The sequence below is a fragment of the Convolutriloba macropyga genome, chromosome 8 (assembly GCF_964194025.1).
Source record: "Convolutriloba macropyga chromosome 8, txConMacr16.3, whole genome shotgun sequence".
Classification (NCBI taxonomy): Eukaryota; Metazoa; Xenacoelomorpha; order Acoela; family Convolutidae; genus Convolutriloba; species Convolutriloba macropyga.
The window spans coordinates 41,926,248-41,949,927 of NC_134475.1; the positions used below are offsets into that span (position 1 = coordinate 41,926,248).

At 36.3% G+C, this 23,680-nt stretch overlaps 1 protein-coding gene across 1 annotated transcript; it reads left to right on the plus strand.

The window, feature by feature from the left end:
• Positions 1–20,131: 20,131 nt before the first annotated feature.
• Positions 20,132–23,310, plus strand: LOC142345059 (uncharacterized). Its single transcript, XM_075397140.1, has 2 exons — positions 20,132–21,593; positions 22,574–23,310. The coding sequence occupies exons 1-2, from the start codon at positions 20,132–20,134 to the stop codon at positions 23,308–23,310; spliced, it is 2,199 nt and encodes a 732-aa protein (XP_075253255.1).
• Positions 23,311–23,680: the final 370 nt, after the last annotated feature.

Consider the following 23,680-nt stretch of genomic DNA (forward strand, 5'->3'; position numbering starts at 1 on the left):
CAGAAAGTACCATCCTTTCTTTGTATTCCGGCCAGGTGTTATTTTGCGAAGAAGAAACAATCTTTGGCAACAATAAGGTGTTGTAACCTGAACACTGGAATGAGAGATTTGTGTTTTTACCACCGGCTTCTACGTAATTGTTGATTCAGTAATGGCCGAGAGCAATAAAAATCAAGATTTGCAAAATTGGTTGAAAGAAAACGCCATTGTGAATTATGTTTTGAGGTTTCGTACCTATTTTCCCATGCTATGATATGCCACTCATAGGACCTCTGATCATAGTAAAGGCACTGGTCATCTCATGACTAGGACCTCTTGGACCTATTGATGACCTGTTGAGTAGTCTTCATATTATGTTACGTCGTGATTTATACCATATGTGATGCAAACAAATGTCCATACTACTCGAGAACAATTTATTATTATTTTTATTATTATTATTATTATTATTATTATTATTATTATTATTATTATTATTATTATTATTATTATTATTATTATTATTATTTTCATTAATATTATTATTATTATTTATTATTATTATTGTTACTATTATTATTATCATCATTATTATTTCTATTGTTACTATTACAAACATTATTATTATTATTTTATTATTATTTATATTATTATTATTACTACTACTATTATTACTATTATTATTATTATTATTATTATTATTATTATTATTATTTTTATTATTATTATTATTATTATTATTATTATTATTATTATTATTATTATTATTATTATTATTATTATTATTATTATTATTATTATTATTATTATTATTATTATTATTATTATTATTAATATTATTATTATTATTATTGTGATGGAGGATCATTTGATTCTACGTGTGGAGTGTAGGTGAATGTGTGTCTGTGAGATTGTTGTCTCTTGTGGACTGATCCAAATGGACTATAGCCGGACGTTCTACTCTAAGTCTCGGACTTCGCTCAGGAGTGAGTGTGGGTCTCACTCGGTATGATAGTTCAATCTTGGCGGATAAAAGAACAACGTTTAAATTTGAATTTAGGCCACGTTTTTTTGTAACTGTTTTTCAGTTTGCTTAATTTACGTCTGCGAGTTTGCATTGCTTGTCAGACGAACCAGCTAAGTACCGGTCTAGTCAACCAGAACTGTAGCGTTAACAAGTAACTCAAAGTGAATTTATTTACAGAAGATTATTATATAACATATGAAATTAAAGTGTTTATACGTAATACTTGAAATGCTTGGTTACATCTCCAAACGGAGTATCACATGCCCCCTGCAGGGGAAACGAGGTGCTAATTCTAGCAGCTCGTTTTGTGAGTTTATGAGTTTACACGTCAATAATGCAACTATCTGAGTTTTTTCTCTTGTAGGGTGACATGGGGGGAGTAGCATATACGCTTGACGCTCCGCTTGGAGAGTCATAAGTTGTTGTGTATAAAGATGTTGTAGCTGTTGGGGCTTTCCTTGTGAGTGCCGGGTCCGTGGGTGGTTCTGCTTGTGTTGCATCTTTTACGATTTCGGTTGTTGTATGGGGTTGCGGACTGGGGTCGTTGCATGGCCCTTCGGTTTCTCCATTTGGAGAGTCAAGGAAAATCACCGATGGTGGCCTGTGATCTTTGAGTTGATCATCCACTACTAGGTTGTTGCCTGTGTCTTGGTCCACTTGGATCGTTTCTTTCTCGGTTGCCGCATACTCGGTTGTATCCGTTTGTACCTGTTCCGTCGCTTTTGTAGTGTTTTTAGTGGGTGCTGGTATAATTGATATCGGGCATTCTTCCTGCTGTTCGGTTTCCGATGTTATGAGCTGATGTTCATGAATGTTTGTGAAGTTTGGGTCCAAAAATATGCTGGGGTTGGATGATGCCACTATTTGGATTGGTGAAGCGCCTGAGTCTTGTTCTATGTTGTAGATTACCGTATCTGAGTTGTCATTTGTATCGTCGGTAAATTGTATTACTTTGCTGATTGACGGACGCTTTGCATTCGGTGACTCCGATGCGTAGTTTAGGGCTGCTTGTTGTGCTTGCATGTTGAATGAGACTTGTGTTGGTGATTTTGCTGCGGATAGTTTTCTTTTGTTTGTTTTGGGCGAACGTGGAGGTGTTGGCTTTGTGGACGCTTTCCTTTTGGGTGTTCTTTGTTGTTGTTGTTAATTGGCCTGTGCTAACTTCTTGAATTTCTCGTTTGTCCAGTTGGACTCGCTTGATGGTCCTTGGTTCCTTTGTTGTTTACGTGTTGCGTTGTTGCGTGCTTCTTCTAAACAGAATTTTCTTATTTTTTATTGGTTGCGTTTAATTTCACCTACAGTTTTGCAAGCTACCATGTGTATGAGTCGTGGTTTAGTTTCTGTTGCAATAGCTATGTCGCTTTTTCTAATGACTGTGTTTTTTCTTAATGGCGTGTCAACTGTGATTGTGTGAGGTGTGTAATTTGTTATGGTTCCATCTGGAATTATGTTCCATTGTGGTGCAAGTGTTGGTCTAAGTTCCTTTGTTTTTCGTGTGATTGTTTTCCGTGCTACGTTACGTTTGTTTACTAATATTTTTATTGTTTTATCACCTATGGTGAAATGAATTTCGGATGGTGTGATCTTACGTGGAGAGCGTGGACGGAGGGGCATGTTGTCGGACTCGTCGCTGTCAATACTGATAGGGGTGGGGTTTTCTGGTTCCTTGTATGCTATGTCTAGGTTGACCTCCGATAGTCCGTCATGGCGCCACATCTCTTCGTTGGTGAGTACGTCATGTTTCAGGATTATTTTGTCTAAACATTTCGAACGTAATTTTTGTATGTTGAGTTTTTGTGTGATGGCTTGGTAATTATGTTAGAAATTTCTGTGTTAGGTTTACGTCCGAAGTGTGCCTCGAACGGGCTTACTTTAGTGCTTGCGTTCGGGATTGGTCTGATGTTTTCTATTGTAATCGCTACTCTCTCGCTAAATGTTGTTAGCGTCCATTTGGGGTCGATGTCTAAAACTGCTAGTCTACGTTTTATAGTTTGTATTAGTCTTTCTACCATCCCAGTTCCCCTGTGGTCTCCAGCTGAAGCGAGTATTAGTTTAATGTTTTTATTTTTGCAATATATTTCGAATTCTCTGGCTTTGAAAGCTTGTGCTTGATCGCACCGTATCGACCTAGGGATGCCATGTACTTTACAGTAGCTGTCGAGATATTCAATTGCGGTTTTTGAATCGCAGTTATTGAAAACTTCTGCGTGTGGGTATCGAGATAATCTATTTACTGTTACTAATATGTAATTGGAGAGGGCGTTGTCTTTAAATGGTATTGGGCCAGCGAAGTTCATTTGGACTTCTTCATTAGGTTCGGAAAGTGATGGAAATTTTCCAACTTGTGATTTGGAGATTAGTGGTTTTAGATTTTCACCTTTTTCTGTGCAGTGGCGGCTTGCTTGGGCTTGGGCAACAATGTCTGAATGTATGTGAGGATACCAAATGAGTTGAGCAAGGGCAAGCATACCGGCCTGACCCGGGTGTTTGTTATGGATTGTTTCGAGTACCATTCCTTTCAGTTTGTTGGGGATCACTAGTTTGTTATCGTAAATTAAACATCCTGAGGGGGAGACCGAAAGGTCTCTTCTGATACGGTAGTAAATTGGGTTGTTGGCTTTGAGTTTTTCCCATTCGGAATTTTTAACAAATTCAATAATTGGACTCAGTTCTTTTTTCGAGGCTTGAGCGGTAAACTCCTCATTAAATACGCGATTGAGGTTCTCCCGATAAAGTGGAGTGGGGGTTTGGTCGTAAGCAGTAAATAGGGCCTCATGCCTTGTCAGGTCTAGGGGGTCTAGTCCTCTACCTTTATTTGACGTAGAGTCTGTTTGGGTGGACACGGAGATTAAACTCGGGGATTGTTGTTCCATATGGATTTCGTTTTTGTTAGGGGCCCTGAATCTTCTTTTCATGGGTATTTTGAATGTGTCTTTTGTGGGATTAGCGCGAGTTGTAATCGCTACCAAATTTTCAATTTTATTAGTATGTTTAATTTGAGATTTGCAATTTAATTTACGTAAAGAAGAGAGCGACTGTTTTGTGTGTGGTAATTGGCGAAAAGCGGTTGTTTCATTTGAGTGTGCGTGTTTAGTACCTGTGACGTCATATGATTGTTTTTGTTCCGTGTTCTTATTGGTCGCTCCATTTGGAGCAATATTAACTTGTAGTAACGCATGTTTAATCTCTTCGACAGTGTTAACGACAAAGTTTTTGTCTTTTTTCTGAGGGGGGTGGTGCATCGGATGACGTGTTTCCACTAATATAGTCAGCGAATCCCGTATTTTGTCCTGGTATATGTTCTACTGAGAAATGGAATGGGAGTAATCTATCTACCCATCTTGTAAGGCGGCTTTGATATGTTTTGTTTCCTCTGTTTTCTTTTAGTGCACTTAATAATGCCTGATGGTCCGTTTGGAGTATGAAATGTGAGCCGTATAGGTAATATCTGAAAGGTTCTAATGCCCAGTCTACTGCTAGTAATTCTAGTTCGTTGATGCTGTATCGTTGTTCCAAATTGTTTAGAAACCTACTCGCGTATGCGATTGGGTACCATGTTGAGTTTACAAATTGTTCTAAGCATGCCCCAAGGCCTTTTTTACTTGCGTCACATCTGACTCTAGTGGGGCAATTTACGTCGAATAGTCTGTTCTTTGTTATTGGTTTTATTGCTTCTTTTATTTTATTGAATGCGTCCGTATGGATTGGTTTCCAGTCCAGTTTAGTTTGTGATTTTAAGTTGCTTTTTGAGAGTAAAGGACGGAGCGGTTCGCTCAGCGTTGCGAGGTTTGGTGTGAACTTTATGAGGTGATGTATGCACCCCATGAATGAGCGTAGTTGTTTGAGTGTTTTCGGGGTGTCTAAATTAACTATTGATGCGCATTTTTTTTGGTTGGGATTATTCCGTCCGGATGTATTTTGAAACCGAGCCAAACTAAGTTTGTCTTTGCGAATTCGCATTTTTCTAGATTTATTGCGAGGTTTTCTTTGTCTAGGAGATTTAAAATTTTATATAATTCTTGTTCATGGTCATTTAGGGAGCCTTTAGTGATGATAAATATATCGTCCAAAAATGCAAATTTCGAGTGTATGCTTTGCAGGGTTTTATCAATCGTTTTCTGGAATGCTGCGGGCATGTCTGTAAGACCGTAAAAACCGTTTATGAACCGGTATTTTCATGTTGCTTTCCCCCTAGGAGCCTGAAGTTGCAATGTTTTTAGATGTTTGGGTCCAATGGGATTTGGCTATACGCGTATTTTAGATCAATTTTGCTAAAGTAGAACTGACCTGGGTTTTGTTTCCTCTCGGAGATGTAGTTTGCTACTTCGTCTATTAGGTGATGCTTTGCATCTGATACTTGTTTTTATGTATTGCGCCATTGAGTTTCTTTGAATCTAGCGCGATTTTTAAGCTTTTATCGTGTTTTACTGTTATTACTACTGGACTTATAAAATATTCGTCCGAGCATTTGTCTTGTCTGATTATTTGTTTGTCCTGTATTAATTTTTCGATTTCGGCCTCTACTTTATCGAGTAGATGTAGAGGTACTCTGCGTCTTTTTTTGTTTCACTGGTTTGAAATTTTCTTTCATTGTTGGTTTTGCCATGTGGTTCTTTGATTTTCCTAATCGTGTACATAGTTTGGGGTATTTCTTAAGTATCCATTTTATTATATTGGATTCTATTGATGTGTCGGAGATTTGGAGAATTTTCTTACCTGTATTTTTGCTGGCCGTGAGGGTTATTCCGAGTTTTCGTAGAATGTTTCTTCCCATTATGTTGTTCGTTTTGTTTTCGACCAGGAGGATTTGACAGTCCGGTGCGTTCCAGGATCCTGACTTGAGATCCAGATGGAGTACTCCTTCGATTTTGATTTGTTTGTTGTTGAAGCATTTGAATTTTTCGTGTTCTTTATATGGGACAATTTTGGCTTTTGAAAAGTGGAGAAGTAGCTCGTTTGCTGTTTCTTTGTTCATAAAGCTTCTGGGAGAGCATGTGTCAGCTAGCCACACAATCCGTTTGTTGTTTGTTATCGTCGCCACCCAAAAATTCTCCTGTGCCCTCGTGGTTTATGACTGAATTCTTCTCCGTATGGAACGTTGTTGGTCTTATAAGGTTTACGTTAGCCCAGTCTGCTGTGAGCTCTTTTATATAGAGGGCGGCTTCCGCGTCTACTTCTTCGGGTTGATCTGAGCCGCCGTCATAATTTTGTGCCTCCGATTGGTCGGTGTTGTCTTTTATATGACGTACTCTCCTAGTCTGGTTGTTGCCGGGGCGAGGTGTGTAAGTGTTTTGATATCTTGTTTGTGGGCTTGACGTGCTTTGTTGGGGTGGTCTTCTTCGTTCCGGCATAGGTGCTTTGCACATGGACGAAAAATGTCCTTGTTAATTACAGATTTTGCATATTGTGTTTTTCGCCGGGCAATTTTGTAGGTGGTTGGGGGTGAATGGGTTTCCGCATTTCCAGCATGGCTCGATTTTTCCGGATTGGGGTGTAGGAAGTATTGCTTGAGGTCTTCTATTTTGTCTTATATAAGTGACTTGGTTCCATGCGGAGGTGCTGTTTGCTCTGAGTATTTCTTGCTGTTTGGCCTGTCCGCATTCGCGGTTGATTGCATAGTTTAATACCTGTTGGGAAGTTCTTACTTCTGACAATAGATCCATCTGGATCGCGGTGTTGTTCATGTTGCTTATTAATAGGTCTTTTACGATATCTTCCTCAAGGTGTTCGAATCTGCTGTAGAAAGTCTCTAGGCTTTCGTTTGGTTGTTGTTGTGCTTTAAAAAGTTGAAACTTGTCGAAGGTGATGTTTCTGGGTCTTGTAAATGTAAGTGTCAATTCGTGAACTAGTTCATTCGTCGTGCATCTGTCAATTCTTGTATGTGGGTTTCTCTGATGAAATGTTCGACAAGCCTCTGCTCCAAAGGACAATTAAAATTAAGCTCTTGACTTTTATGTCCGGTTCGTCCCAGGGGATTCTGTCAACGGTTGGACCTTTTGTTTCTATTATTTTGCATTCATTTTCCCAGTCCACACGTCTTTTCTCGTTGGGCTGTTCTCTCTGTCTGGCTTCGTCTTGGGTTTCATTTTCAAGCTCTTCTTCTAGTGTTGACATTGTTGGGTAAAATAATTCTGTTCGTGCTGGCTTGAGCCGTAGGAGCTTTTCAACTTCTATGTTATGTTGGGCCATTACGGCCATCTTGAATGTTGCTAACCACGGTTGCCATTCTACGGGTGGGTTGGCGCCTGTTTCCCAGAATAAGTTAACTCCAATTGGAGATCTGGTCGACTGCGCCATGTGATGGAGGATCTTTTGATTCTCCGTGTGGAGTTTAGGTGAATGTGTGTCTGTGAGATTGCTGTATCTTGTGGACTGATCCAAATGGACTATAGCCCGACGTTCTACTCTAAGTCCCGGACTTCGCTCAAGAGTGAGTGTGGGTCTCACTCGGTATGATAGTTGAATCTTGGCGGATAAAAGAACAACATTTAAAGTTGAATTAAGGCCACGTTTTTTTGTAACTGTTTTTCAGTTTGCTTAATTTACGTCTGCGAGTTTGCATCGCTTGTCAGACGAACCAGCTAAGTACCGGTCTAATCAACCAGAACTGTAGCGTTAACAAGTAACTCAAAGTGAACTTATTTACAGAAGATTATTATATAACATATGAGATTAAAGTGTTTATACATAATACTTGAAATGCTTGGTTACATCTCCAATCGGAGTGTCGCAATTATTATTATTATTATTATTATTATTATTATTTTTATTATTATTATTATTATTATTATTAACATTATTATTATTATTATTATTATTATTATTATTATTATTCTTATTATTAATATTATTAATATTATATTTATTAATACTATTATTAGAATGATTGTTATTATTATTAATATTTTTATTATTTTAATTTATTTTTGTTACTATTATTATTATTCTTACTATTATTTTTATTATTAGTATTATTATTATTAATAGTATTATTAGTTTTATTATGGTGCGTGACTCCAGATGGAAAACAGAAACTGTAACCAAGTGAACTACAAGTTTTTTTATAAACACCCTTAAACAATATGTTAATCTAGTATCATACTTAATTCTACATAGTGGCATAAATCATCAGAACCTGCGGAGCGAATTTTAGATGCGAATATTAGTGAAATGTTAGCGAAGTGTTGTCGTTAAAGTGACAGGTGTTAGTCTGCGTACATTGAAAGTGTGAACGCGCGAAATTGCAATAACTGCAGTTCTGCCTTTTGTGTTTTATTCGAAAGTAGTGTTCTCCAAACGGAATTTACTTATTCTCTTTGTCTTATTCTTGCACTCACCACATGGCGCAGCCAAGCAACCAAAAGTCTCCAATAGGAGTTCCCCTATTTTAGGAGACGGGAGCAAATCCCTGTCAAGGATGGTCACAGTGGTTCTCCACATTTAGCTGCTATGGCAAAAGAAAATTTAAAAGCATTGATTCTATCCAGCAATGCCCGATTATAGGAAAAATTTATCAAAGATATTCGGAGAAGATTTCCCTGCTGAGGCGACAAAGCTAGACAAGTCACTCACCCCAATCAAAAAATTTATCAATGAGAAAGATTAGGAAAGCATCAAGAAGACCAACAAAAACTTTACCTTACGCAAAGATTTAATATTGACCGGTTGTTTGCTTTACGATAACAAACGAGTAATTTTCCAGCAATCAAAACAATTAGTTATAGATGCAATTCACCAAACACATCCTGGACAAGCAGGCATGCTAAGTCCCGGAAACTTAATATGGTTCCCGTCCATCCATAGAAACTGAAGAGCATAGGAGCAAGCATGTGACAAATGCACCAAACAAGATCAGAGACTACGAAAGCAGCCCACACAAACACCAGCAGCTATGTGGGACATGGAACAAGACAGCGAACCCCAACCGAATGTACAGTATAAACAACAACCTCAGAGCGAACCACATACACACAGTGCCAACTCTACAGAAAGCGAAGACTCCGAGAATGCAACGCTGCTTAGCCCCAAGCACATTCCGCAGGAAAAGAAAGGAGCCCAACAACAACAACAACGGTCATTATTACCAGAAGAAAGCACCAAGAGGAGCCCGAATGAATCGTTCTTGTCAAAATCCCGAGCCGTAGCCCTACAGCAGACAAAACTCCTAATGGAGAAACATGCACAACAAAATAGATCGTTCTTACGAATCGAAGAAAGCGAAAAAAACAAAATCCCCAACAGTAGAATTAATAACTTTGGCCTCGGAATCAACCTAAAACAGCCCCCTCAAAGAAAACACATCGAGCAACAAATACGATTTTATGGTAACGCTAATTATTATTATTATTGTTATTACTAATATTATTAAAATTATTTTTATTAATACTATTATTATAATGATTGTTATTATTATTAATATTATTATTATTTTAATTTATTTTTGTTACTATTATTATTATTCTTACTATTATTTTTATTATTAGTATTATTATTATTAATACTATTATTAGTTTTATTGTGGTGCGTGACTCCAGATGGAAAACAGAAACTGTAACAAAGTGAACTACAAGTTTTTTTTATAAACACCCTTAAACAATATGTTAATCTAGTATCATACTTAATTCTACAGAGTGGCATAAAGCATCAGAACCTGCGGAGCGAATCTTAGATGCGAATATTAGTGAAATGTTAGCGAAGTGTTGTCGTTAAAGTGACAGGTGTTAGTCTACGTACATTGAAAGTGTGAACGCGCGAAAATGCAATAACTGCAGTTCTGCCTTTTGTGTTTTATTCGAAAGTAGTGTTCTCCAAACGGAATTTACTTATTCTCTTTGTCTTATTCTTGCCCTCACCACATGGCGCAGCCAAGCAACCAAAAGTCTCCAATATGAGTTCACTTATATTAGGAGACGGGAGCAAATCCCTGTCAAGAATGGTCACAGTGGTTCTCCACATTTAACTTAGCTGCTATGGCAAACGAAAATTTAAAAGGATTGATTCTATCCAGCAATGCCCGATTACAGGAAAAATTTATCAAAGATATTCGGAGGAGATTTCCCTGCTGATGCGACAAAGCTAGACAAGTCACTCACCCCAATCATAAAACTTATCAATGAGAAAGATTAGGAAAGCAACAAGAAGACCAACAAAAACTTTTACACCTTACGCAAAGATTTATTATTGACCGGATGTTTGCTTAACGATAACAAACGAGTAATTTTCCAGCAATCAAAACAATTAGTTATAGATGCAATTCACCAAACACATCCTGAACAAGCAGGCATGCTAAGTCCCGGAAACTTAATATGGTTCCCGTGCATCCATAGAAACTGAACAGCATAGGAGCAAGCATGTGACGAATGCACCAAACAAGATCAGAGACTACGAAAGCAGCCCGTACAAACACCAGCAGCTATGTGGGACATGGAACAAGACTCCGAACCCCAACCGAATGTACAGTATAAACAACAACCTCAGAGCGAACCATATACACACAGTGCCAACTCTACAGAAAGCGAAGACTCCGAGAATGCAACGCTGCTTAGCAACAAGCACATTCCACAGGAAAAGAAAGGAGCCCAACAACAACAACAACGGTCATTATTACCAGAAGAAAGCACCAAGAAGAGCCCGAATGAATCGTTCTTGTCAAAATCCCAAGTCGCAGCGCTACAGCAGACAAAACTCCTAATGGAGAAACATGCACAACAAAATAGATCGTTCTTACGAATCGAAGAAAGCGAAAAAAACAAAATCCCCAACAGTAGAAGTAATAACTTTGGCCTCGGAATCAACCTAAAACAGCCCCTCAAAGAAAACACATCGACCAACAAATACGATTTTATGGTAACATCCCCAGACGGCCCAAGTTCCCAACAACATTCACATCAAAGATATCTACACCCGAAGTTGACAAGGCAGTAGAGAAAATTCAGAGACTGAAGTGCACACCAAAGACAATCCAGAACACCTCTCCAATAAAACCAATTGCTGCTCTACATTGAACAGAAAATATTACAAGGAAAATCCATCAAAAATATCCAAGAACTAAGCACACCTACATCACGCACAGATAACCAACAACAAAGATAGCATATTTTCGAGTTCCAACAAGAAAAAGAAATAAGTGAAAACGAAAAGAACGAAGAACATGATGTACACATGCTTCATCCCGGAAAGAGCTCAATTTCGAATATAATGTCAGCAGATTTCTATGAAGCAGATTTTTACAAGTAGGGTTCTCCTAACTGGCAGGGGGAATTTGGTGCGTGACTCCAGATGGAGAACAGAAACTGTAATCAAGCGAACTACAAGTATTATTTATAAATACTCTTAAAACTGTATGTTTATCTAGTATCATACTTAGTTGTAAATAGTGGCATAAAGCATCAGAACCAGCCGAGCTATTCTTAGATGCGAGTTTTGGTGAATTGTTAGCGATGTGTTTATCTTTAAAGTGACAGGTGTTAGTCTGCCCACACACAATAAGTGCAGTTCTGCCTTTTATGTTATATTCAAAAGTTGTAGTCTCGAAACGGAAATTACTTATTCTCGTTGTCTTATTCTTGCTCTCACCACAATTATTATTATTATTGTTATTTTCATTATTATTATTATTATTATTATTATTATTATTATTATTATTATTATTATTATTATTATTATAATAATTATTATTATTATTATTATTATTATTATTATTATTAATTTTATTAGTGTTATTATTATTATTATGATTATTATTATTATTATCATTATTATTATTATTTTTATTATTATTATTATTATTATTATTATTATTATTATTATTATTATTATTAATATTATTATTATTATTATTATTATTATTATTATTATTATTATTATTATTATTATTATTGTTTTTTTACTGTTATTAATATTAATATTTGTATTATTATTATTATTATTATTATTATTATTATTATTATTATTATTATTATTAATATTTTTATTATTTTTTTTATTATTACTATTAAAATTATTAGTATTATTATTAGTATTATTATTATTATTATTTTTATTATTATTATTATTATTATTATTACTATTATTATTATTATTATTATTATTATTATTATTATTATTATTATTATTATTAATATTATTATTATTATTATTATTATTATTATTATTATTATTATTTTTAATGTTATTATTATTATTATTAATAATTTTTTTATTATTCCTTTTGTGATTTTTTTATTACGTTGCTGCTATCTCTGAACCTCCTCAGAGATAGTTCTCTCAAAATCATTCTATCTGAATTGGCTTCACACAATTTACTGATTAGATCATTTTTTGACAATATATGTAAATGTACCATAGTTAATTTTTTCATTTTTGCGAATTTTTTGACGTTTTTAGGCATAATGTCGGCCATTTACATGCAAATATGAACACATCTTTTTAGCAAATACATATCTAGTATTCAGATATACAAAAAAACGCAACTTGATTTGGGTACCAAAGCCAGTCAAAAGATACGTTTAAAGCTCACCTTCAACAACTTTGACAGAAAAACAATTCAAATTGCCTTTTTCTAAATAATTTGATGCTGTTATCAATCAAATTTTTCCTGATTTGTGCTGTGTCCAATTTAATTTGTATATTTGACATTGTTTCTGAATATGGATCTTAAAAAAAATGGATCACATTTCATCTAAGATTTTAGGGATCCTGTTTAAGCCAGTTTTGAGAAAATACACAATTAATTATTAAAGCTGTTTCTTTCGAATGTCGTATCTATCCTCTTAAAACCAATGTTTTTGAAATTGTTTACAAAAAAATACAGTTTAGTCTCAATTTTTAGTTTTCTTGTCCAAAATTTGTTTTTCAAATTGTTCGGAAAATATCTTTTTTGTTGAGACCACTTCAGAAAATCATTATTATTATAAATTGAAAGCAAGATATTAGATTCGAAATAAACCGTCTCACTTTTAAAATTCAACTTCTAAATCTCACATCGCCGAAGTTCAACTAATGCAGGTTTTGAATATACTTTGTAGTTCTCGTACCGTCAATTGGATCACTTTCCAAAATTTTCTGACAATTTGTCCGTTATGCAATTTGTTTGTTTTTGTTGTGAGTCTCAGTATTTGTCAGTAAAAAAGATTTTTTAATGCTGTAAAACAAATAAATAAATGAGATTCATCGCATACTGAATCTCATTTATTTATATAGTCCCCCTATCAGAAAAAATTATATACCAAATTTTGACATCAATTGTTTCGAATTGCCACGCATTCAACTAAATCTGGCACAACTAATAAAACTAAAATCTCTCATGATTGCAGCGAGCCTAATTTGTGCCATTTTGTGAGCTAGAAGGATTTGTCGTGTTTCTTCGTTCTTGGAAAGCTCAAATTTCAGACGACCATATTGTATCATAACTCATTTAGTTTCCCCCGCCCTTTCAATATCCCGGGCTATGAAATTTTGACAGAATTATATAAGACAAGCGGTAACTAGCGTTAAAAAATTAGACAAAATCTATATTATCTTAATGTGAAAAAGATGAATTTGAGCGCTTTTCTTACATTTTTTGTTTTTAAGCGTAGATTTTATATAAACAGTGTTTCTAAGCTGGATCTTACATTGTCGTTTCTACAAGATTACAACTTACATTGATTTGGGTTTCTAAGCGTCGATGTTTTAATTTTTTGCAATTGTATGCGTAGATCATATGTAAATCTGGCGTTTCTATACGTTGCTCTTGCATTGTTGCACTGGTTAGACCTCCGTCTGTAAGTATCAAGCCACTCTCTTCCATGTCGCTTCTTCCACCGCCCCACCGCAATACAAAAGCTCAGAAACATTTCTTCATAAAGGGAACGTGGTCATAGATATCAAACAAATTGAGAAGTCAAGACAGACTACCCCTGACTTAATTGGAAAGTCAGTCGATCATTGTCCCCAGTTGATACTTGTTATGCTGTTTTTTATTAAGAATATCCATGTAATACACAAAGCGCTGAAAATATGCACACCAAGCAGATGAAAAAATTGATATCATCATTATTTTATAAGAAATTCAGCAATGTACTAATCTGTTAGATAAACTAAGCAAGCAATATGTTCTCGTATATTTTTTTGTTGTTCGCTTTTTTGACGGCCATTAAATGTGTCATTGCATTAACTCAATCAGAGTCAAATATTTCCATAAAAGAAAACAAATCAAAAAATGTTCTAACTACGTAGAAAGGTCCGAAAAAAACTTATAAAAATATCATAGAATTTACTAGAAATATAACTGTACGTATGATATCTCAAATAAATATTTTTATATTATAAGGAGTGGTTGACGGATTAAGGATCCGAGTCGATGACAATAACATCAAAAAGAAAGCCGGAATATATATATATATATATATATATATATATATATATATATATATATATATATATATATATATATATATCAAAAAACGACCTTAGTCACAATGGACAGTTACCTTGAAAAATTCTTGCAAGAATGTTGCACGATCACCTTGCACGATCTTGCAGGATTCGTTTCAGATTTTGGAAAATATATGTCTATCTTGCAGTTTTGCAGGACTCTTGCAAGACAACCGTCTTGCAAGAACTGTCGAAAATATGCCTTAGCTGATGGATTAATTTTTTTCGCTTCTTTGACCACCAGCAAATACTTTAATCTTCGATGGGTTTCAAAATATCAAAAAAAAATTTTTGCAAAAAAATTTAGATGATTATCTTAAGATGATTATGGAAGTTAAGCGTCTGAATGCTGCATTTTGCAAGAAGAAGGTTATTTACAAGAACCTTACAAGACTCTACAATATAATAGCTGTTGTTGACTAGATGTGACAACTGCGATTTGTACATTGTGATGGTAACGAGTTGCTTTACATTAATTTTTACAGTATGAGACTGTTCAAGCACAAGCTTGATTTTCCTTAATTTGTTTTGATTGTTTTGATGACTTCTGTTTTGTTTTGATTTGTAAAATTTGCGGGTTTTATGTTTTACCCACGTGTGCAACCTAGCAATTCATTGTAATCTGGAAATCTCTTGATAATAAGTAGTAAACATTGGTGACCCTTTTTAACGACAAACACATTGAAAGCAACCAAACTTCTGAAATTGAAACACTGAAAAAAAAAGTTAACAAAAATCAGGGAGTACTTTAAAAAATTTTCTCAATACTATTTCCATTGTTCCTATAACTCAAAATGTTTGCTGTATTTTAGAACCCTTTAGAAAGGAGCCGTCACTTCGCGACAATAACGAAGAACCAGAATAAAACAAGATAGAGAGTTGACAAAAAAAAGAAGAAAGAAAGGAATAGATAAGTACAAAAATGTGTAACAAGAAATGACGTCTCTCAGCAACCAAATAGTTCTAATTTCATTTTCAAATTCTAACGAAGAACACAGTTTAAAAAAAAATCAAAGGGTCTTCATCCGAAGTAACATTTATATAATTATATACCTATAAAATACCTACTAATATCATATTTATATACTAATATCATATTTATATACCTGTTATCTAATATAAGAAAACTTTGTCCACGCTCCTGTTAAAAAAACACAAAAAAAGCTTTGCGCTCTTTCGATTTGCAACAGAATATTCCATATTTCTAGTTGAGATTAGCGGTTAAAAACGTTTTTTAGTTTTCAGGAAGCGTTTACATTGTTTTCAACTCTGGAGTAGATAGTGTTAATACACATAAACATACATTAAAAAAAAACAGAACAACACTCACAATTTGTTTTTGTTGTAGTTAATAATCAAGTTTCCGATTTTTTGATTCAAAAGGAATGTAAAGCAAGAAAGAACACAGCAATTACAGTCAAACGCTTTCTACTTCAGAGGGCACGTTAAAGAAAAAAAACTTCGGATATAGGTTGTTCGTTGCAGAAAAGATTTAAACGTCAAAGAAAAACGTTTAGCATCAAAGGCAATAACAAACACATTTTGATATTATTCGTCAGTAAAAAAAAATTGACGTTCTCTGACAATCTGCAAAGTTCAACAGACCCAACAAAGTTTAGGTTAAAAGAAAAATCAGACCACAACACACTTCACTTCATTAAAAACAAAACAGGTCTGATTGCTTTTTCACTCAAATTTCAGAACAAAGGAGTTTTGTATCGAAAAGGTAAAACACTTTAATCTGTAGCTTACGTATAAAAGCAGTCATATCGTCCTGCCACCGAACAGTAACACCCTCAACACATTAACAGGACAACAAGAAAAAAGCGTCTAGAGCAGCTGTTTTAATGCAGCAAACAAACTGAATACTCTTACGCGTGTCTATTGAAGTTGCTTTTGATAATACTTGTTTCATTCAATTGTTACAAAAACTTAACAAAAACTAAAACTGACAAACTGATAGATCAAACAAGAACAAAGTTCAAAACTCTTGCAAAAAAGCACCTGTATCAATATGCCTAGCGCCAATAATAAGAAAAAGGCTATACAACAACAGCTGCAGAGAAGAGAAGCAGAATGGGCAGTCAATGTCGACTATCTTGAGGCAATGATTCAAGAGAAGAATTTAGAGAACATCAATTTGTCCTATGAGTCTCTTTCTCAACAAAAACTGGAGTTAGACAAACTTTGCGACGATCTTTTTAAATACAACCTCACACAAAATGAATTGAAGGAAATAATGGAAAAATCAGCAGAACGAAGTCTAGTTATCTTGAAGTGGAAAAAATATCGCAAAGACCATTCAAGAGAAGTTACTACAGACTCCGACAGCCATTTGCCAGAGCGCCAAAGAAGAGCGCAACCACAGCAAAATAACAGTCAAAATGATGAACCCTCAACAACCCATCAACCCTATTACAATCGACAACAAAAGACATACAACTTGAGAAACAAATCAAAAGCAGAGAGCAGCACAGACAAAATAACTAATCTCACCGCTTCAGAAAAACAACAACAACGAAGCAGAAATCCCCAACATGGACAGAAAGATGACGATGACATAGAACAAAGTAATCAATTGATAGGGAACAATATCAATTCAGATACAACGTCAATGGGAGGAGGGGATACAACGTCAATGGCAGACAACAAATACAGTAACAAGTATAACCAAAATTCCTATATTGAGTTTCCTCTGAGACATTTTGGGTACAGTCAAAAACAGAGACGCACTGATCCAAAAACCAACTTAACACAAATCCACGAGAGAAAATTACAGCTGAATGATGAGTCAACAGAATGCACTTCGTCAAAGATGATAGCGAGTTTTCCAAACAATAATGGTGACCATCACATAAGAGCAGAGCAAGGAAAAGGCAATGGTGATGAGAACTTGACAAGATCCCGAGAAACAATTGAAGTTAACTACAAAGAGCAAAACATCGGACCAATCACCATAAGACGCGATGTTGGTACCACTACATCAAACGACAAACCCAAATTCAATGAACACGCTAAAAGGAAACAAAAAATACACCAATCAGATGTAAGTACCGCATCTGATTGCAGTTCATATCAGACATTTGACACTAAAATTCCAGACCAACGGAAAACACTAAAGAAAACACAGCCACATCAGCAACAATCAAGACAAAACTTACACCCTTTCAACAGGAAACAATCATCAAATGAAATCACGCCTTCACACAGAATAAATCAACAGACAACAGACAACGACAGTAATTATCTACAATCAACAGACGATGAAAGCGACGATCATCAACAAATCGACAACATCAGACTAAGCAGTAACACAACGCATTATGAACTACAGCCAAAAAGACAAGGAGGCAGAAAAAGAGAAAGAAAAATAGACAAGATCCATGATGTTAACCTCGCCTCAACAAATACCCAATTTCAGGAGACTCAAGGTCAAGGTTCTTCCAATATTGACGTACATGTTCAAAATCAAGAACAGCAATTTCTTCAAAGCATCGATTTCTATCAGGATGCGAACAATATCAATAGAGGTAACCAACCAAATGACAGAGAATTGAGAAGAAAAGCCGTCAACAACCTAATCCCAGAAACGAACAACAATCTTGGCAACTTTAATCTAAACGCACAGGACCAAAGACTACCAAATTACATCAAGAGAACTGGCCAACAACCAGACAGACAGTTTCAACATACACAGACAACAGAAAACATTTTCTTGCCACGACAAGCACAACAACAACATGTCACATCCACCATTAATCTTCCAAAAACTCAACTCAAATCCTTCAGCGGAGATCCATTGAGATGGCACGACTGGTTTAGTTTTTTCAAAGCCACAATACATGACAATGTAACACTGACAGATGCTCAACGGATGACATATCTTCAAAACGCCCTCGCAGACAGAGCCAAAGACAGCATTATTGGATACTCATACAACGGAGAGTTTTATAATGAAGCAATGCAAGAATTACAAAAACGATTCGGGAAACCACAGCATGTTACAGCAGCTTACCTTGATAAGTTGGAACACTGGCCCAGACCAACCATTAATAACCCCGAAAGTTTTGTATCTTTTGCAGCGTTTCTTAGATAATTGGTTCAAACGTTTATACTTCACAATTTCACATCCGATCTTCAATCTTCAGCTGTCCTTAAGATTGCAAAAGATAAACTTGCGCCAACAATGATAATCAGATGGAACGAATACGTCCTGAGGCAAGCTATTGTTCAACCTAATTTAATACATTTTAAGGACTGGATCGATAATTACGCAGAAGCTTGCGAAGATTTGTCAACATCACAAAGACCAACCAATCAAGAAAACAGTTTATCTAGAAGATCAAACAGACTCTTCCAACAGCAAAGTAACAAAAGATGTCCTCTATGTGGATACAGTCACAACCTAGGAAAATGCAACCAATTCCTCAATAAAGATATTAACGAAAGACAACAAACAGTAAGACAACTGAAAATTTGCCCAAATTGCCTCACTGAACACCCAAAAGGACAGTGTAACAGTCATTACCGATGTCGCTTTGAAAACTGCAACGGATTTCATCACTCAACAATTCACAGAAACAACTTCAACAGTTCACAGACATTTTCACCAACTCAGCAACAGCAAAGCAACCAACAGCAACGATATCAACAACAAACACACAACCAGGTTCAAAACCATTCTGCAAACAATTATCACAACAATCGTGGTCAACAAAACAACGGACACCAAACACAGATAACCGCAAACAGATCACGGTTTCAACCACATGGATTCAACTATGGAAGAATGGCTGGTTACAATCATAACAACAACACAAGTAATTCGTTTGGTCAAAACAATAACACTAACCGTTTCAATCAGAATTACACTCCCAACAACAACAATGGAAGCACCTTCAATAGAAACTATAACAATCCGAACAACTTCATGCCAAATACAAATTCACGACAACAGAACACTGGACATTCTCATAACCAAACAGACACACAAAATCAAAGCCAAAGGCAACAGAACTTTAACAACAACAACAGCAACCCACGACCACAAAATCACACATGCAGCAACAACCAAATCAGCTCGTGGATACGACCTCAAGTTCAACTTCAAGCCATTCCGGTTATCCTTTACACTGAAGACGTATCAATAGAAACATATGGTCTTTTGGATAGCGGGAGCGACAACACACAAATAACAAACCCAATGGCAAAAGCACTCGGAATAAAAAACACAGATCACATTGCAGTACCAATTTCTTCACTTTACGGAGAACATATCATAACATCAACTGAAGTTCTTCTGGGAATTGGATCACTCAACAGCACCCGACCTCTTTTCAACCTACCGGTGTACGCCACGTCAGCATCTGACTTTCAAATGCCGAATGTACCCGTTGAGATGTTGAACTCTATCTGCGCCGACTACGATCATCTTAACAACATCACATTTCCACAAATACGAGATAACAGAATAGGAGTTTTAATCGGAGCGGATGCCTTTATAGCAACAGTACCACTTAAATTCACAACAGGACCACCCGGAACCCCATACGGAGTCTTGACGCAGCTTGGATGGACCGTTACAGGACCAATACCACAGAAAGACAAGCCAGTAATAAACAAGAAATCAATTACAACATCATGCTTTACAACAGAATTAAGAACCCAGAACAGGAAATAGAGAACGACATGCTTCAAATGTTTTGGACAATGGAGGGAAAAAGTTTAGTGAGCCGAAAAAAGACACTGACAGCAGATGACAGGAAAGCTCTTGAAACACTAAAAAGGACGACATGCCACAACGGTTCTCGTTATGAGATCGGACTACCTTGGAAAGATGACACTAAGCTACCGAACAACTACTTTCCTGCCAAAGCACAATTACAGTCACTTGAAAACCGACTTCAACAGGAACCAGACCTATTTTGTCGTTACAACCAAACCATTGAAGCAGACATCGAAAATGGATTTGTTGAAGAGACACAACGTCAACCCAGTTTCATGAATTCACAACTTTGGTATCTCCCACACCACCCCGTTGAACATAAAATGAAGAAAAAAGTAAGACGGGTCACAAATGCAGCTTCAGTATACAAAGGACATTCACTTAACAAAGCTCTTTTGACCGGACCAGATCTACTATGCAGCCTTGTTGGACTTCTTCTGAGATTTCGGCAGTACAAGATTGCAGTAACCGGTGATATCGAAGCGATGTTCATGCAAGTTGCCATCAGAACAGAAGACCAGGACGCACTAAGATTTTTGTGGAACAAAGATGGAGAAGAAAAAATTTTCAAGTACAAGAGACTAATATTCAGTGCAACTTGTTCCCCTTCATGTGCAATATACATACTCCACAGATGTGCAGAAGATAACAAATTAAGTAATCCTGAAGCCTACTCAGCGATAAGAAACAATTTCTACATGGATGATTACCTTCAAAGTTTTAAGACAACCGAAACCGCAGCAATCACAGCAACAGAAGTAAAGGATACGTTACAGAAAGGTGGCTTTAATCTTACAAAATTTTTTAGTAACGACCCAAACACAGTCATGAAAATAACTGGAGAAAATGCAGACACAGCGATAGAGCAACGCATTTTAGGACAAATGTGGGATGCCAAGGAAGATATTTTCATCTTCAAAAGACCAGACTTAAAACTGGATGTCAAAAGCATGCAACAACGTCAATTGCTCTCACTCGCCGCATCATTGTTCGATCCCCTTGGAATCATCACGCCGTTTTCGATTAGAGTACGATGCATTCTTCAATCAATAGTGAAACAAGGTAACAACTGGAACAATCAGATTCCAAGAGAGTTCCAACACGACTTACAGCAATGGGTCGACGAATATGAGCAGATGCCAGAAATTTCTATTAGCAGATGTCTGATCCCCAACCCAGATGCTAAGCATGAACTTCACATTTTTTGCGATGCATCAAGTACAACAATAGCAACGACAATATACATCAGATCAAGCAGCGCAGAAGAAATAACAACTCAATATGTTGTTAGCAAAGCAAGAGTTTCACCCATTAAAACAACAACCATCCCGAAGTTAGAACTAGAAGCAGCAGCTATGGGAGCAGAACTTGCTTCTTTTGTTCGAAGCGAAATGACAGCACAGTTTGACAAAATTCAGTTCTGGACTGACAGTATGGCCACATTAGGTTGGATTAAATCAACAAAACACCAAAAAGTTTTTGTAGCAAATAGAATTGCAAAAATTTTAGCCAACTCTAAGTCAGAACAATGGAATTTTGTACCCGGTAAAATCAACCCTGCAGATCACGGAACAAGAGGACTTTCTTTAACAGACTTGAAAGAAAAATGGCTGTCAGCGCCAAAATTTCTCCTAGAAAATCCCGTTCCAAATTTCCAAAAAGACCAGCAATTTACAGCGATAAACGTTTTACGTACAGAAATTTCAAACACAGTTATTGACACTAATGATTTCTCTAGTTGGAATAAACTTATGCGACGGACCGAAACAGTAATGAAAGCAGTCAATATCTTTCGAAAACGACCAGTCACAAACAGTTATGAAGACGCACGACACCATCTATTGAGACAATCACAGCATAAAACTTTTTCTGAAAGCATAAGAAACCTTGAACGGGAAAATGAAATAGACAAAAAGGACAAGTTATTACAGTTCACTCCCTTCCTGGACAAAGATGGTTTAATACGAGCAAGAGGCAGACTAAAGCACGCTAAAATACCCTACAGCCAGAAACATCCAATTATTCTTGACAGTAAGAATAATATTAGCAAATTAAAAATTGAGCAAGCCACAACGACTGTAGACATCTTGGAACAGAGTTTGTCCGAGCACACCTGCAACAAGATTTCATCATTATAGGTCTTAGACGATTTTTGATACAACTAAGTAAAACATGCTTCATTAGCCGACGATGGAGAGCACAAAATATCACCCCCCTCATGGCCGACCTACCCAGTTTCCGATTCGCAGAAGCAGGAAAACAATATCCTTTTCTAAATGTTGGGTTAGATTTTCTCGGACCCTTTTTCATTGAGCACACAAATCGCAAATTGGAAAAACAATACGTATGTCTTTTCACCTGTCTTGTAACTAGAGCTGTGCATCTGGAGGTTTGTCAGACATTGGACACAGATAGTTGTCTACTAGCCATTAGAAGGTTTGTTTCGCGACGAGGATATCCCGAGTTAATCATCTCTGACAATGGATCGAACTTCACATCAGCGAAAAAAATGTTGGATCTGAACAAAATCAATGTGGACAACGACTACATCAAGTCCCAGCTACAGCAGCAAAATATCACATGGAAACTGAATCCACCTCTAGCCCCTCACTTCGGCGGGATTTGGGAAAGGCTAATTCAGTCTGCTAAACGCACTTTGCTCATAATTTTAGGCAGCCAAAAATTGAAAGCCGAAATTTTTCAGACAATTGTAGCCGAGACTGAAGGACTTCTCAACTCCAGACCAATTACATATGTTTCCTCAGACACAAACGATGAAGAAGCACTAACCCCTAATCATTTCTTATTAAGACGCCCTTACAGCCCTTTAGCACCGTTGACATCAACCAGCCGAACATTTAGTAAAAAGGAGTTCTCTTACACACAAACATTACTGGACCATTTTTGGAAACGTTTGCAAAAGGAGTACACATCAGATCTTATCAGCCGACCAAAATGGAGAACAGAATCGGAACAATTGAAAGAAGGCGATTTAGTCTGGCTCTTGCATGAGTTCACTCCGAGAGGTATTTGGCCAATGGGTCGAATTGCAAAATGCCACAATGGATTGGACGGACGAGCACGATCCTTCGAAATTAAGACATCAGCTGGAGTGCTGAACAGACCAGCAGTCAAGTTAGCTAAAGTTTTACACAATACTTGAAACCATTAAACTTTAAATTTCAAACGACGTATTGGTTTTAAATTTCCATGATCATTGTGTCCAAAGTCAGCGTATCGAATATTCAACTCACACAAGTTCAAACAATCGAACACATGAAGAAGTAACAACACTCTGAAACTACAAAACGAAAAGATATTTTTAACTTCCCTAAGTCCTTAACTTCCCTAAAGCTACGCGGAATCCAGCTCAATCCACCTCACCGACAACAGTGATCATCAAGTTTTCGTTATTTTGCCCCCATTTGCTAGTTCGACAAAAAAAACTAACGTCTCCGGAATCCAACCCACATAATTTTTGATCGACAGAGTATACAACTTCACATCAACAGAGTTTACAGTATATGCTGCCA

Coding starts and splice junctions, on each gene's coding strand:
- LOC142345059 (XM_075397140.1), top strand. CDS start 20,132: ATGGAGGGAAAAAGTTTAGTGAGCCGAAAAAAGACACTGACAGCAGAT. Junction 21,594..22,573: donor TGACAGTATGGCCACATTAG/GTTGGATTAAAT, acceptor GTTGTCTACTAG/CCATTAGAAGGTTTGTTTCG.